The sequence below is a fragment of the Suillus fuscotomentosus genome (genome assembly GCF_016647785.1).
Source record: "Suillus fuscotomentosus strain FC203 chromosome Unknown F5891scaffold_1, whole genome shotgun sequence".
Lineage (NCBI taxonomy): Eukaryota > Fungi > Basidiomycota > Agaricomycetes > Boletales > Suillaceae > Suillus > Suillus fuscotomentosus.
In genome coordinates, this window is record NW_024539513.1 from 457,502 (window position 1) to 471,739 (window position 14,238).

The 14,238-nt window shown below is 48.1% G+C and overlaps 6 protein-coding genes across 6 annotated transcripts; 2 read left to right on the forward strand and 4 right to left on the reverse strand.

The window, feature by feature from the left end:
- Position 1: 1 nt before the first annotated feature.
- Positions 2-1,301, reverse strand: F5891DRAFT_7073 (uncharacterized protein). Its single transcript, XM_041372896.1, has 3 exons — positions 1,015-1,301; positions 829-960; positions 2-781 (listed from the first exon to the last, which is right to left on the reverse strand). Exons 1-3 carry the CDS (start codon positions 1,286-1,288, stop codon positions 75-77), a joined length of 1,113 nt encoding a protein of 370 aa, XP_041233835.1. The 5' UTR covers positions 1,289-1,301; the 3' UTR covers positions 2-74.
- Positions 1,302-1,356: 55 nt separating this feature from the next.
- F5891DRAFT_7361 (Ima1 N-terminal domain-containing protein) lies at positions 1,357-3,433 on the forward strand. Its single transcript, XM_041373021.1, has 5 exons — positions 1,357-1,600; positions 1,649-1,767; positions 1,821-2,357; positions 2,405-2,563; positions 2,620-3,433. The coding sequence occupies exons 1-5, from the start codon at positions 1,399-1,401 to the stop codon at positions 3,244-3,246; spliced, it is 1,644 nt and encodes a 547-aa protein (XP_041233836.1). The 5' UTR covers positions 1,357-1,398; the 3' UTR covers positions 3,247-3,433.
- On the reverse strand, positions 3,433-5,028 carry F5891DRAFT_7230 (uncharacterized protein). The gene is made up of 2 exons (XM_041372964.1): positions 4,427-5,028; positions 3,433-4,372 (listed from the first exon to the last, which is right to left on the reverse strand). Exons 1-2 carry the CDS (start codon positions 4,721-4,723, stop codon positions 3,620-3,622), a joined length of 1,050 nt encoding a protein of 349 aa, XP_041233837.1. The 5' UTR covers positions 4,724-5,028; the 3' UTR covers positions 3,433-3,619.
- F5891DRAFT_7229 (chondroitin AC/alginate lyase) lies at positions 5,029-7,980 on the reverse strand. The gene is made up of 4 exons (XM_041372962.1): positions 7,504-7,980; positions 7,062-7,445; positions 5,813-7,005; positions 5,029-5,761 (listed from the first exon to the last, which is right to left on the reverse strand). Exons 1-4 carry the CDS (start codon positions 7,843-7,845, stop codon positions 5,335-5,337), a joined length of 2,346 nt encoding a protein of 781 aa, XP_041233838.1. The 5' UTR covers positions 7,846-7,980; the 3' UTR covers positions 5,029-5,334.
- F5891DRAFT_992315 (Thiolase, N-terminal domain-containing protein) lies at positions 7,960-9,892 on the reverse strand. Its single transcript, XM_041378169.1, has 8 exons — positions 9,515-9,892; positions 9,429-9,459; positions 9,119-9,372; positions 8,599-9,071; positions 8,452-8,549; positions 8,292-8,400; positions 8,168-8,229; positions 7,960-8,116 (listed from the first exon to the last, which is right to left on the reverse strand). Exons 1-8 carry the CDS (start codon positions 9,673-9,675, stop codon positions 8,048-8,050), a joined length of 1,257 nt encoding a protein of 418 aa, XP_041233839.1. The 5' UTR covers positions 9,676-9,892; the 3' UTR covers positions 7,960-8,047.
- Positions 9,893-11,300: 1,408 nt separating this feature from the next.
- Positions 11,301-14,199, forward strand: F5891DRAFT_7415 (Sodium:solute symporter family-domain-containing protein). The gene is made up of 9 exons (XM_041373052.1): positions 11,301-12,186; positions 12,241-12,420; positions 12,474-12,535; positions 12,587-12,722; positions 12,773-12,882; positions 12,936-13,040; positions 13,091-13,385; positions 13,437-13,789; positions 13,837-14,199. The coding sequence occupies exons 1-9, from the start codon at positions 11,601-11,603 to the stop codon at positions 14,065-14,067; spliced, it is 2,058 nt and encodes a 685-aa protein (XP_041233840.1). The 5' UTR covers positions 11,301-11,600; the 3' UTR covers positions 14,068-14,199.
- Positions 14,200-14,238: the final 39 nt, after the last annotated feature.

Consider the following 14,238-nt stretch of genomic DNA (forward strand, 5'->3'; position numbering starts at 1 on the left):
GGTTGACAGGGGATATTGAGTTTTAAAATAATATAGATTGATGGGTTCACAGAACGGCATGGTTTCCCCTCGAGCTACTCGACAATGCCCGCGCCTTCTAACAAACCAAGTAGACCACCACGACCTCCTAGCGACCCAATTTTACCAAGCTCATCAGCAGCTCTCTCCACACGACGTAATCCAGTCCGCTCCCCGCCTTCTCCCCCAATCTCCATCCCCTTTGCTGCTGCTTCCTCGTCTATTTTTTGTAACCTGCTAACAACCCCCAGATTTGCTCGTTCCAAAGCTGCTCGTCCAGGTCCTTCAGTCGTCACATACGGATAATCGGGCTCAAGTTTCTCCAGCAACTCCGATTTTTTTGCCCGGTAATTGTTCCGTGTCGTGCTCGGCGGATGTGAAAGTAGAATATGCGTAGTGACAGATTGTGGAGCCTCTGCACTTGTAACCCGAGGTGGTTGATATGTATATGCAGTTTTGTCTAGCCACTTGTCCAGCGCAACGACAGCGTCCTTGGATTTCTTCACCTTGTCATGTTTTGACGGTCGACCTTTCTTCTTGCTTGCATTTGTGCTAAAATAAGCTGCCTGTTCGTACCCATCTGAGATAAATTTTTCCCTTGGCAGTTCTCGCGGACTATGCGGGTACAAATTAGACGGGGGGAGTATATGAAAAAACTGAGCTTTTTGCAAGGCGGAGAGTACATATATTATGTGGGGTCTTAAAGGGCGCAGGAAATCCGTTTCGAGTACGTCAGGCAGCTTCAGTAAAGACTCATACATGTCTTAGACTCAATGAGCTATCCGATCTCAAGACACAAGAGCGGCTTACCGATTGTCATAGGGAGATGAGCGAGAGCATACAACGGCGGAGCCGACGTTGATGGTTGAGTCGCAAAGAACGTGTAAAGGCCAAACAGAGCAGCAGCTCTAGTAAGAGGATACTCGGATGCCGCCAACCGTTCTGTATACGATGGCATGCATGAGTACATGCACAAGAGGCGAATCGTGATCCTACCTGATAAGAGTTGCATGGCAACTTTGAGAAAAGCATCGCGAGATCTGGCATCAAAAACCTTGAAATGTAACCACGTCCATCCTTCGTTGTTCCAAGTGTCCTTGAAGAGCAGAAAAGGCTGTGAAGGCGGAGACCTGGCATACCGCTCGGCATAGACATGAATGAGGTGGTCAATGTCTTCGCGAGCAGGGTCCACAAACAAGGAACACGTGAAGTACGTGGGCTGTAGGACCACTTGACCTCTAGGCGTTGTGTGTGTTGGGGCCAGTGACATTCTCTTGTTAAAAGTCCACAGAGGAGCAATTTTTCCATTCTCGTCAATTTATAAACAAATACCAATTTCATTTATTCACTGCTCCTCCAGCTAACACGTCTCAAACCCAAATGCCAGCTCTCTTTCGTCACACTAGCAGTACAATCTGCTTTTTCTGTAGGTCTGCCATCAAGCCTGCACCGCCAGATCAACGATCTTTTCGTTGTCCGCACTGTGACTGTTGGAACCGCTATGATGCGAACGGCGAAATAATGTCAGATGAACCTGCCATGCACGACGAATCCTTGAATTCGAAATCTTTTGCAAAACGAGGTAAGCTTCAAATTTCTTGTCGCTATTCACGCTCTAATTTATTGGTAGCCTCTCCCAGCAAGGACCGCCTGCCATCCATGTACGGGACCGGTCAGTTTTGTCATACATGCCAGACAAACCAAATGCTCTTGGTCAACCTTCTCTCAAACTACCTACCGCCACCACATGTGGGAAGCGCCCTTTTTACACGTGTTTCATCACACTAAACGTCAGTGAACAGCATCCGGACTACGCGCATCGTTTGGAGAAACTTCCAGAATATCGTGAATCGTTGCACGTCCGATATCCTCCGGTGTGTGCCAACTGTATGCCTGCTGTCGAAGAGGAGATCCGAAAGAAAGATCACATGGCTCGGACAAAGGCACTGGGCGGATGGTTAAATGACAGCAGGGGCAAGGAGAGGCGGAGACAAGTTTCGGGATCCAATAGGGAAAGGGAAAAACTTCAGACTCATTTGTTTCTGTGGAGACTAAGAGGGTTTCTATGGTTTATGACGTTAGCGGTGGCTGTTGTCGCTCACTCATCTGGTGCGCCAACACATTATCACAGTTCTAGCTTCACCATCGTATCTGATTATCATGTCGCAGTTGTGTTAAAACTCCGTTTCCCCGATATACTAGGTTACGTGCGACAGGTTCTTCCTCTTATCACTCTGTGTAGTTTATTTTGGACTGCATGGGACCCGACATACTACTCCTTCAGGAAGGCACGAATACAAGGTCGTGATCTCCGCGTTCGGGGCAAGAATCATTATATTGTCAGTCCATATGATAATCAGAGTTTAATTTACTGACGCACCACCAGATTCTGCAAATGATTGCATGGTTCTCCAGATTGCTCTCATCTATTCTTCTCTCACTATCACTGCACTCGCCTTCTCGAGACTACTTGCATCTTTCGCGATATCCAGATTCATCACGAACGCATTACTATTGTCTAATATCACTTATCGCTGAAATTCTTGTAAGTGCTATTCCACCTTCTCTCTTCTTTCGTATTTACGTGTTGCATACGCTTAGATCTCCGCTACCTCATTCGTTGCGCTGCGTGTACAAAAACCACCGCCAATTCGCTTAATCGATACCTCTAGCCACCAGCATCTAGCCGCCTCTGAACATCCTACACCCGAGCTTTCTCCTCGTCCTTCACCTGCGCCCCACACGCGGACCGCTAGCGAACCAGACCTCCTCGCATCACTCTCACTCTCGTCGCAGCCCATAATCTCCCCCACTAACCCGATATTCGGCCTTCCTTCTCTCATGGCATCCAACTCAACATACACAGGCTCTCAAACCAAGGATGAAGACGAGGATGACGATGCTATGGATTGGACCCCTACAGTTCCTTCTCCCGCAAAGCCGAGGAGGATCCTTAATGACGATGATGACGGTTCGTGGGTCAGGCCACAGCGCTTCTTCCCTCCAGAACGGCCGACGGGCCTGGAGTCCTTGTTCGCAAGTACCAAATTAGACGATAGAGATCAGAAACTTTCGTCTGATACCCGTCCCACGCATACACGGACTACCCTACGTCTATTTGTAGTGCGCTGGTGGTGGACAGGTGCCACGTTGATCCTCATCCCTCTTGCGGCTTTGGGGTTCAATTTCTTGCAAGGAATGCAATCGACAAGGAATAAATTGACCTAACTCCGACTACGCCATGTAGATTACAGTATATTCATTTGTGACCTGCACAAACCGCATTTTTCATTCAGACAAAAGACAAGTACCCAACCATGCAAACGATTGCCTAGTAGTGCATGGCATCAAGAACACAAGAATAGCAATGAAAGGTATAAGTACGACGGGGAAGGAATAGAAGTGCAATGACTTGAGGTATGGACGCGAGGAATATAAGCATAACGTTTGTCGTCTAGGTACGCATATGTAAATGGGAATGAAGCGAATGCATAGCTCAGCAAGGCGATGCCATTAACTGATACGACAGAATAAAAAGGTGAGCAGCACCTCCCTGTACGAGGGATAAATGAATGCTGTTCTCCGCGCCTTTTATGCTGGCTCAGTATCCGTGCGTGGCGTACGCGCCGTGGTGAAGCGGGACACCATATTGGTCAGACTGATACTGACGCGCGTTGACACTCGGACCACGCGCGAGTTCCTGCATCATAGGCTGAGGACTGGGACCACGCGCAAGGTCAGCATAACCACCAACAGGTGCGAGATTGGCAGGCCCTGCGGTGAAATCATGGTCAGGAATTGGGCTGAGTGTCGTTGCACCAATGCCGGCGTGGCCGGAGCCAGAGTGGAACGATGATGCAGTGGAGTTACGGCGGTTCAGACCGGGAATACCACTATTGTCATCGATATCGTTACTCGGCTGCCAGTCAATAGGCTGCATGCGATCATCAAAGCTGGAGGATTTGCCAAACTTCCACTTGCGAATAATGGTCCAAATGATGATGGAACCACCGACGCTTGCAGCAATGACAATGAGGACTATGAGGGCAGCGTGCGTGATACCGGTAGAAGAAGAGGACAAAGTAGATGGTGTGGCGCTTGCGCTTGCGCTTGAAGAAGCAGTGTTGGTGACAAGTATGACTGACTGGGAGGTGGGAGAGCCCGCCTGTGCAGGTGCATCAGGAGTCACAAGAGGACTAGATTGAACACTTTGGATGGCTGATGGTGTTGACGATGTTGATGGAGTGCTCGTTGGGGAGGTAGAGGATGAAGAAGATGTCGATGAAGAAGTCAAGCTCGTCGTCGTTGTCGGTAAAACTTGACTAACTTGACTTTGCGTTGTCCCAACGGATGTCTGTCGGCACAATCTCAGCTGCTGCTTATGTAGGGTAAATATGATGAAACTCACTGCAGCGGGAGAAGACGAAGGGGATGCAGAAGATATGGGTGTGCTATCAGCTGTAGTTGCCGTTGACGCGGACTGCGTTGCCGCAGCAGGGGTTGAAGTCAAAGGATCAGCCCCTACTCCGATGACAGTGGGACCAGGCTGGGGAAAGGTGAAACGACCAATCAGGGGAGCCGGCACTCGCTTCTTGAGGAAGCGGTTGTGGCTGACTTGGTGGTTCGGGTCGAATGCTTTTGCGTCTGAGGCAATGACCAAGGAAAGAACGAATGTGACGTAGAAAAGGAGAGAAAGTTTGGGCATCTTCGCTAGATTTTGTCGCGCGTACGTGGTAAAAAAAAAGCCTAAACTAAACCTTGGTGACTGGAGACCGTAAAAATAATGGTCAGGATTGAGAACACAGAGAGAACGAGCAAATAGATGGACCAGCCGTCGATACAGGTCGTGGTTGCAACGTTGAACAGTTGAAATAAGTCAACAAAAAGGAACCACTTTACAAGTGCGCTAGAAGGTACTCACTCGGTGAGGTAACAGTTCTCTATCCCACGTACTAGTTCCAAGCAGAAAAGACAGATTTGAAAAAAAGAGCGTCGTTGTTTAGGAGTGAAACCCTTGTGGTGAAGACAGAACGTGTGGGGGCTGTCAAGGAAACCAACTGAGTGTTATTGTAATATTGTTAGCCGTCCAGGCTAAATAAGTATCTAAAACTCAAATCGTTTTCAGACGGTATAACTACAACACGTGTCCGTCCCAATGATCAATACTCCGAAAGCACAACGGAAGGAACGATACGTAGGTTAATCAGTGAAGCTCCGTACGAACGTGGAACTACCTACAACTCAAGAAAATTCCAATCTTTGTTTTGTAAACGTCTATCACCGCATAACAACAAAAGTGTCCAAAAAATATCTGAACTAAGAAGAAGGGCTTGTCAACGACCACTGACTCAGAGGCACAGAGGCGGGGGTGGTATATGAACTCGATGACATTCCTGGCCATTGTGGATTAATGAGCACCTCCAACGTGTATGAGCCAGCAGGCAGACTGATCACCAGGACAGTCACACCATCATTAGGTTGATCAGGTTGTGGGGGGATAGGATCAGTAGCGAACCGAACAGGTTCCATGGTGGTGAACACCGCGCCAGATGGAGGATTGAGCAGTTGAACAGTGGTGGTCGCAGAACCGATGGTAAGGGTGGCCGTGAAGCCATCTGAACTGATGGCGACAGTTGCGTTGGTGTGTGCTCGCCACATAATGGAAGCTGAAGCGTTGATCTCATCCTGGATGAGTACCTGTTTGCGTCCGTTGATCAAGTGAACACCACGGGAGAACGAGGTACTGCCAGTGATCATCAGTGCAAGTTCCGTACACAAGCATCAGCAAACGTACACGTCGAAATATGCACTCGACAGGTCCGCAACGAAGTAGGCACTGGAGTCACCAGGAACATTCATCACAGTACTAGACCCTTGAACTGTAGCTGAGGTATCGTGTCTGACAGTCGGAGCAGCGGCGACGTTTTGGTTCTGCTGGTTGACTAAAATGGTGTTTTGGCCCTCCGTCATTTTGCGGTAGTACATCCATCGTTCACTGATCTGACTGTCATTGCTGAAGTAGCCTATTGAATTGTAGTCCCCAGACCCAAGCTCTCCGAACCAACGAACACCAAGAGCATCAACGACAAAGTCGCCGCAATCAAGGTCGTTGTGCGTCTGGTGCCCCTGCAGCGTGCCTGCTTTAACGGCAACATAAAGAGCATTCTCGTCTGTCCAGCTGGATCGCATGGAGGCCCATTGATCAGTGCTGTTATCAAAAAAGTGGTCGAGTGCTAAACCATCCCAGAAAGCACCGGTGACAGCAGGGTTGTACCAGAACATGCTCCATGGTTCAGCAGCGTCGAACTGATCACGTTGGAAAAGCTGGTACTGCGGCATGTCATACTGCTGGCCGTAGAACATAATGGAGTTGGCGGTGGTGGAATACTTGTTTGGACCACAATCACCGTAGTTGAAGAGGGAACCAGGCCCGGACACATACATGTGGTATTGGCCGGTCAACTGAAGGCCAGAATTGACGGACAGAAGATCATATGTAGAACCAGTAGCAGTCAACAACGAAGATGCCATCTCGGCATGAGCCGTAGTACCGAAGTACCAGTAGTTGGCGGTCTCAGACCATGTGCCGTCGCTCGAAGGAGCCAGAGCACAGTTTTGGAGGGCATTGGGGATGGTCAAGGCAAGAAGTTGTGCAGCGATGCCCGTGGTGTCATCCCCGAGGATGGAAAGTGCACCCATGGTAAGACCGTTGTTACAAACGCAGTTCCAGTTGCCCTCTGTGTTGGTGTTCCACCAGCCGTAGGCAGCCGGGTCGTTGTTGCTGTAAGCCGTAACCCCAAGATTTAGCCCGTACGTGATCATAGTGGTCATGATCGAGCTTCTCTGAGGAAGTGTCCACGCATCATACAGCCAGTCATAAGCGATAGCATAGGCTGCAGTGAGCTCAGCAGTGTCGAGGAAGTGGGTTGGGTTCCATTTCGTGGAATTATCAGGACCCCAACCGCCAGTCAGATTACCAGCTGCATTCTATAGTCGCGAGGCATCAGACATCAAGCTACATCAAAAAAGGGCAAGAAACATACCTGCAACTCGACATAGGTGCGATCCAGCCACTTCGTGTCATTGGTTAAGCGATATGCGTAAGAGAATGCCTTGACACGTTGTTTGATCTCACGAGCAGGATCTAAAATACCATTACCGCCATCCAAGAAATATGCGACGGGAGGCAGGGCCATGTACTGTGTTGCGTTGCTGAAAATAGTGTCGTTCCAACCGGAAAGATAGGGATCATTTTGGATGAGGGTGGGAAGGGAGTCCCACATGTATGCAGGAGCAATGAGACGAGGCCTGTCAGAACGAACTTGGGTTGGACTGGGATTGGATGGTTGGAAAGGATCTTGCGGCCAGGCAAGATTGGTGTTGGTGGTGGAGACGAATGTAGGAGTAGTAAATGCAGCGGTGTTAGTCTGCGGAATTTAAGAAATCAACACCTCGAGGAAGATGCAGACAGTAAACAGGACTCACAGTCATTGGGTATATGGGCACCAAGTACTGGCTGTCTGTGGCTGTAGCGAAACGACCGATATCATTCTTCGCACTGATAGCCGAGGTAGCAGCAGCGCTAGCCGCCGCCGCCGAGTTTGCTGAAGCGTTCTTGCTTGAGCGACTGCCCAAAACGCCACCCAAAACTGCGGCAACTATAACAACGACAGCGACGGGTATACCAAACTTCACCCATTTACTGATTGTTTTTTTGGGCGGTCGAGCAGGTGTAATGTACCCTGATGACTCGTTGTAGTATGGGTCTCCAGACCCGTATGGTGAACCTCTGGTCTGACTACCCAGTGCATCATAATTTGCGGCCATTGGTGCAAAACTGGCCCAAAGGTTAGGCTGAAGAAGGAATAAAAGAGAGACTGTAGGTGGGCGTTAACAAGACGAAGAAGCGAGCGTTGACGTTGACGTTGGAACGTTGGAAGGTGAAGACAACTGATCGTCGGACCACAAATTTAGACAACGGCATTACGGCTGCTAACTACTTGCTGACGTAAATACAAAAATACTATCATCAGATCTCCCGGACGAACACCGCCGCTGCACCCATTCCAGTTCCAATACACATAGAAGTGACCAATACCTGCATTGCATTGTCAAACATAGAGAAGTCGAACAAGGTAGAATATCATACTTTTCCTTTTCTCCGATGGAGCTCATTTAATCCTGTGACAATCTGTCTCGCACCGGTGCAACGTGATCAAGGCAATTTACATTAGCTTGATGTAGCAAATATACAACGCATGGATTTGACTCATCTAGTGGGTGACCAAAAGCTATGGCACCTCCGTTTACATTCACTTTCTCTGGATTTAGACCAAGCTCTCGGATGCAGTAGACGTACTGCGAAGCAAATGCTTCGTTAATCTGTAAGTACCGTGATTGAGCATGCGTCTCCTGACAAGTTGTCAAACTCACTTCATACAAGTCAACGTCTTCTATGCTCAGACCAGCGTTTTGAAGAACCATGGGGATGGCAAACACAGGGCCAATGCCCATCACACGAGGAGGGCAGCCTCCGGATAATTTTAGCAAGTAAATGCTTATTCTGGATATTTACCTCACCTGTAACAACAGTAGTGATATGTTTGCCTAGAATTTTGAGCCCGAGCTCCTCCGCCTTGCGCCGAGTCATCATCATGATTGCTGCCGCACCATCAGTGATTTGGCTTGCGTTCCCACCCGTCGTGCACGCTTTCCCCCACTGAGGGAACGCCGACCGAATCTTCAAAAGTCCCTCTTTTGTCGTCCCGTAACGGATGCCATCGTCCTTTGTAACTACGATCTTCCTGCGTTCACCAGTAATAGAATCTTTCTCATAAGCAGTGAATGGAACAATCTCCTTCGCAAAGTAACCGGCTTTCTCAGCGTGTTCGGCCCGTTGATATGATTTCGCCGAGTATTCATCCATAATTTCTCGCGAGATATCAAAATCTTGAGCGACATTCTCGCTGGTCCAACCCATGGGATAAAGGCAGTCCTTAGCAGCAGCATTTACCCCAAGGGCCTCGGACTGAGGAGGAGCACCTTTGTCAGGGCTTACATAGTTAAGCCTCGCAAGATACAATCGATTTTCTTGACATACTTTTGGGTCATGGACTCAGCACCAACAGCAAGTCCAATCTCGATCTGACCAGAGCGGATTTCGTTTGAGATGACGGTTGCTGCCATAAGACCGGAGGAGCAAAAGCGGTTGACGACTTGAATTGGTACGGATTCCGGAAAACCCGCTGCCAACGCCGCTTCTCTGGCATGATAAACCGGATCAGGGGTGAGTACTGTGCCTACACAGATATCGCCAACGGCACTTGGATTGACACGAGACTGAACTATTGCATGCTAAAAGGCCTGCTCAGTGATGATGGAATGTATGTATTGAATTATTCTGGATGTACCTTGAACATCTCCAACAAAAGTTCGTCCGTCCTGCCAAAGAAGTTAAATGTGTATGATATCCTCAGCAACGGTGTAGACCACTCACATCGTGTCTTTCAGAGCTCCCTTCTTCGCTTTGGTCAATGGAGAACGGATGGCCATTGTTATGACCACATCATCTGGATGTTTCTGCTCCAAAGCAGTCAAGCCCGTGGCTGGGGTACCCGTCAGATGCGAAGAGAGCTGTCGCAAGCGTTGCAGAGCCATGGTAAGTAGGTTTGAATTGGCTTTCCTAGGCAAACAGCAAAGTAGTATGACTACTTGAGCCTGGGGTGCCGTAAGCTGGAACCAATTCAGACGGAACTTGATTCCCGGGAAAGCATTATGTCATGCAACTCATGTTTTCTCATGGTGCATGAATCTTCGCCGTTGTTGGCATATGCATGATATATATACTTATAGTGATTCGAGGCGAGCGGACGACACGGAGAGAGCTAATAGAATAGAAACGATCTCAGCATCTGGGACAGAACTCTGTATATTCGGCATATGTACCTAATAGAATAGAAACGCTACGAGAACATTAGCTATTTGTCCGTCGTGCAACTAGTGATACTCACATCTCAGTATCTGGGACAGAACTGAGATGCGTCTACGGCTCTGCTTGTAGCTATAAGGTAAACGAGGATATGAACATATATTAATCAAAGACAAAGAAAATAAGGGAGGACACGAGCCGCTGTCAACGCGCGCTCGTCCGTTTCCGTTTTTAGCATGCGCTCGTACCTCACGTCTCGGACTCGTCGACCTTCGTCTGCTCGTAATTCGACAATATATATAATAACAGGGACGTTCTCACCCGGGAGCTTATGCAACCCCGCATAGGTTTGTGCTTATCCGTGCTCATGCTCAAGCTTAGACTCGTAACCAGTCTGAAAGGAAACTAGTACAACCCCCCGACACAAATTACGTAATACAACAGTATCGCTGGCACTCCAAGATCAGTTGCTGACCATAATCCAGAACTATTCCTCAATGAAGCTGTTATGCTCCTCAATTTATCGTAATTCAAAAAACACACTAACTTGAAGATTCTACATGGACGAGCGCCTCTTTCAAAAGCTGGCAAGTCTTCATCTCGCATGGGAGTTTAGAGGAAAGAGAGGTAGCGAAATGATAACACTGAGAGGAAAGTAGTCCCATTGCTATTGGGTTGGGCTTGTAGCTGTCTCGCAGCACGACAGATCCAATACGTTGAAACACGATAATCTTGCTATCACTGGGTGTATCCTATGGTATGCTCAGAAAACGAATGCAGATCTGAAGGTGAATAGTACTCAGGCTGACCTCCTTATCCTGCCTCCTTAAAACAAGCCTGTTCTCGTCTTTCTCTACCTCTGACAGCAAGGTCTATGTCATATCCACGGACAAGTGGAATGGGAGGTGGGCAACAGATCCTTTTTTCTTATGGCATTAACGAAACTCCAATAATTCATTGACAGAGGGGCGCTCAACAGCACTCGTCGACTACGCATATAACGTATTTTGGTTTGTTTACACCACGCACGGATTGAATAGTATTTGGGGGTGTAACATAAGCTAAGCTCCCAGGTGTGAGCGTCCCTACTTGTCTTATCACTCCACTTTACGTTCATTCTCAGCCTGTCTACAAATATCAATCAAGATTATGCGCTCGGGAGTCTGCCGCACGACAACCATCGGCTTTAGACCTCTAAACAAAGATACAGAGGGTGGAGTAAAGCATCGCCAAGCCATCATTACTGTTGCATTCCTCCCTCCACATGATAGACAAGATACTAAATGCTGGCTTGGGATATGCAGTACGTCCGATTGAAGTCTACCATAGCACTAATGAAAAAGAAACATTGTCACCAAGACCTTACGAACGAACCTGTCTCCGCATACGATAACCTCATCGAGTTTATCCATAATCGTCTTCTCCATGTGCAACATCTTGCAATTATCTCAGCGCTTGTTGAGCTCTAAAGATATCCGCGGCTTGCGTTACATGTTGTAAAGAGAAAGCTGTCCGAGTGCCTGCTTGGATCTCTCATGCTTATCTCTGCAAACTTGATAGCAAATTTTGACTGCGCCTTTCCTGGGTTGTCGCCCTAGGAACCTATTAAAGTCTGAACTTCTTTATACATCACTCCTGTCCCTCTGTCGTTGCAATGTCTTCAACTACAGGTGCTGAAGTCCTGACACAAGGTACAGGGTATGGCGTCGTACTCGGTATCGGTTTCGTTTTCGCTATCCTTATGATGGGTTTGTCAACCCTTCAAAATCGCTATACGACCTACAAAATCTCTACTTCCGAGGAGTTCAATACAGCATCACGCAGCGTCAAACCCGGTCTTATTGCTTCTGGCATCGTATCGGCATGGACCTGGGCGGCAACACTCTTACAAAGCTCCACAGTGACCTACGAGTATGGTTTATGTGCTGGCTATTATTATGCAGCAGGTGCTACGATTCAAATATTCGTTATGGCAATTCTCGCCGTGCGAGTTAAACAGATCGCGCCTTACTGTCACACCTTCCTCGAGATTGTTCACGCTCGTTACGGTAATACAGCACACTTCATGTTCGCGACTTTTGGACTGGTCGTCAATCTTATTGTCTCGAGTATGTTACTGCTTGGTGGAAGTGCAGTCGTCAATGCCTTCACTGGGATGAACATTTATGCCGCCAACTTCCTCATTCCGCTTGGAGTCTGCATCTATGTCATCCTTGGGGGTCTTCGCGCCACGTTCCTATGTCGGTGATCAAAAATTCTTCCTGAGTTAACCCACTGATTCGGGTTTATTGCAGGCGACTACTCACATACACTCATCTTGATGATCCTCATATTTTACTTCTTCTTCTGGACATACACAAAAGCAGACCTCATCGGCGGTTTTGAGGGAATGTACAACTTGTTACAACAAGCGAGCATTGAACGACCTGTAGCCGGAAACCAAGATGGCTCATACTTAACCTTGAAGTCCAACTGTAAGCTGTCTCTCTCACCCTTTTACAGACATTGACTTGACGTTTTTTTCGAGATGGACTTACATTCATGATCATTCAGATCACTGGTGGATTTGGTACTGTCATGCTGGATCAGGCTCGTTATTTGGTACCGTAACAAGTAGACTCTTGCTAATATCATAAACAGGGCTACTGGCAACGTGCAATCGCATCAGAGGCAAAGACTGCTGTCCAAGCCTATCTGATGGGCGGTATTGCCTGGTTTGCTGTACCTCTCACCTTCTCCTCTATCATGGGTCTTGCTGCTGTCGCGCTTGCCAAAAGTGAGTTTAATGCATATATTCAAAATCGTAGCTATCTGATGACGTTCTAGGTCCCAGCTTCCCGTACCCTGGTGGGCTTACAGCGGCAGAGATTAATGCCGGCCTAGCTGCCCCCGCTGGTGTAGTGACACTATTGGGTAGTGGTGGTGCAGCAGCTATGGTGAGCTACATATTTCCCATTTACTTACAATCGAATAACAGCTTGTAATTTAGTTGATACTGCTCTTCATGGCAGTGACCTCAGCTGCATCTTCTGAGATGATTGCGACATCGTCCATTCTTACATTTGATCTGTATCAGATCCACTTTAAGCCTGATGTACGTGAAAATGATTGCTACCAAGAACGAATATTGATAATGATACCCAGGCATCACCAGAGTCTCTTATACGTGTATCTCACATAATGGTCGCAGTATGGGCTCTGGTGATGTCGTGTGTTGCCTCATTGTGGATTGGGATAGGAGTGTCTTTGAACTGGCTATTCTTATTCTCGGGAACTCTGTTCACTGGTGCTGTTGGCCCAGTCATCTTTAGTGTGGTATGGCGCCAGCAAACCAAAGAGGCTGCCATCAGTGGTGCATTGGGAGGAGTAGTGGTTGGCATTATTGCATGGCTGTCAGTTGCAAAAACATATTACGGTGAATTGACTATCGCAACCACAGGTAAGCTCTTGTTCACTGCAAACACCGTGTTCTATGCTGACGAAGAACGAGGACTAATGTATCCCAACCTCGCTGGAAACCTGGGCGCTTGCTGCTCGGGCGCTATCATTTCCGCTGTCGTCACTCTCATTAAACCTGACAACGAGTTCGATTGGTCTGCTACTAAAAGAATCAATCCCAGAGCAAGAGAGATGGATCGAAAGCGAGCAACCCTACCGGACTCTGCGTCTGGCCCTGGCTCCAACTCACCTGTCGAGAAAGAGAAACAAGAGGATGCGGTAGATGTGGCATCGGCGGAAGACGACACAACGATTGATGTCCCAGCTGAAGAATCCGCCGAGCTTCAGAAGTCACTCAAGGTTGCTACCTGGGCATCATTGATACTGACATTCATCGTACTTTTCGTGAGTGCAAATGATGCGTCGATGCTCGGTGATTAACTTGAACGCAGCTTATACCGATACCCATGTTCCTATCACACTACGTGTTCTCTCTGAACTTTTTCAAAGGTTGGATTATCATCTGTGTCGTGTGGCTCTTCGTGGCTGCTAGTATTACATCAATCCTACCTCTCTGGGAGAGCCGTGCAGCGATAAAGGATATCTTTTTGGGGATGGTTCGGGACATATCTGGCGGTGGAGCGCGAAAGAGGGCAATCGGAAGTAGCAACACCGATGCATAGTTGTGTTTGGTTATTTTGCAAGGAGTCGGAGTTTATTGTTTCGTAGCACGCGTGGAGTTTTGATGAAACCATGCATGTGATCGTCGACCATGCGTCCGCGTCAAGAGGAGCGACAGACAGAGAGACTTCGGACCTAATTGCTAATCTTGGTGCACCCATTTATTTTTCTCT

Bases quoted from the DNA above. Each gene is read 5' to 3' on its own strand.
- F5891DRAFT_7073 (XM_041372896.1), bottom strand. From the start codon at position 1,288: ATGTCACTGGCCCCAACACACACAACGCCTAGAGGTCAAGTGGTCCTA. The intron at 961-1,014 runs GTAGGATCACGA...CATCGTATACAG, and splicing joins TGCCATGCAACTCTTATCAG to AACGGTTGGCGGCATCCGAG. The intron at 782-828 runs GTAAGCCGCTCT...ATTGAGTCTAAG, and splicing joins TCATCTCCCTATGACAATCG to ACATGTATGAGTCTTTACTG.
- F5891DRAFT_7361 (XM_041373021.1), top strand. From the start codon at position 1,399: ATGCCAGCTCTCTTTCGTCACACTAGCAGTACAATCTGCTTTTTCTGT. The intron at 1,601-1,648 runs GTAAGCTTCAAA...ATTTATTGGTAG, and splicing joins GAAATCTTTTGCAAAACGAG to CCTCTCCCAGCAAGGACCGC. The intron at 2,358-2,404 runs GTCAGTCCATAT...ACGCACCACCAG, and splicing joins GGGGCAAGAATCATTATATT to ATTCTGCAAATGATTGCATG.
- F5891DRAFT_7230 (XM_041372964.1), bottom strand. From the start codon at position 4,723: ATGCCCAAACTTTCTCTCCTTTTCTACGTCACATTCGTTCTTTCCTTG. The intron at 4,373-4,426 runs GTGAGTTTCATC...TTGTGCCGACAG, and splicing joins CTTCGTCTTCTCCCGCTGCA to ACATCCGTTGGGACAACGCA.
- F5891DRAFT_7229 (XM_041372962.1), bottom strand. From the start codon at position 7,845: ATGGCCGCAAATTATGATGCACTGGGTAGTCAGACCAGAGGTTCACCA. The intron at 7,006-7,061 runs GTATGTTTCTTG...TCGCGACTATAG, and splicing joins GCACCTATGTCGAGTTGCAG to AATGCAGCTGGTAATCTGAC. The intron at 5,762-5,812 runs GTACGTTTGCTG...GATCACTGGCAG, and splicing joins TCGAGTGCATATTTCGACGT to TACCTCGTTCTCCCGTGGTG.
- F5891DRAFT_992315 (XM_041378169.1), bottom strand. From the start codon at position 9,675: ATGGCTCTGCAACGCTTGCGACAGCTCTCTTCGCATCTGACGGGTACC. The intron at 9,373-9,428 runs GTACATCCAGAA...CAGGCCTTTTAG, and splicing joins TTTTGTTGGAGATGTTCAAG to CATGCAATAGTTCAGTCTCG. The intron at 8,550-8,598 runs GTGAGGTAAATA...AATTATCCGGAG, and splicing joins TATCACTACTGTTGTTACAG to GCTGCCCTCCTCGTGTGATG.
- F5891DRAFT_7415 (XM_041373052.1), top strand. From the start codon at position 11,601: ATGTCTTCAACTACAGGTGCTGAAGTCCTGACACAAGGTACAGGGTAT. The intron at 12,883-12,935 runs GTGAGCTACATA...CTTGTAATTTAG, and splicing joins GTGGTGGTGCAGCAGCTATG to TTGATACTGCTCTTCATGGC. The intron at 13,041-13,090 runs GTACGTGAAAAT...AATGATACCCAG, and splicing joins AGATCCACTTTAAGCCTGAT to GCATCACCAGAGTCTCTTAT.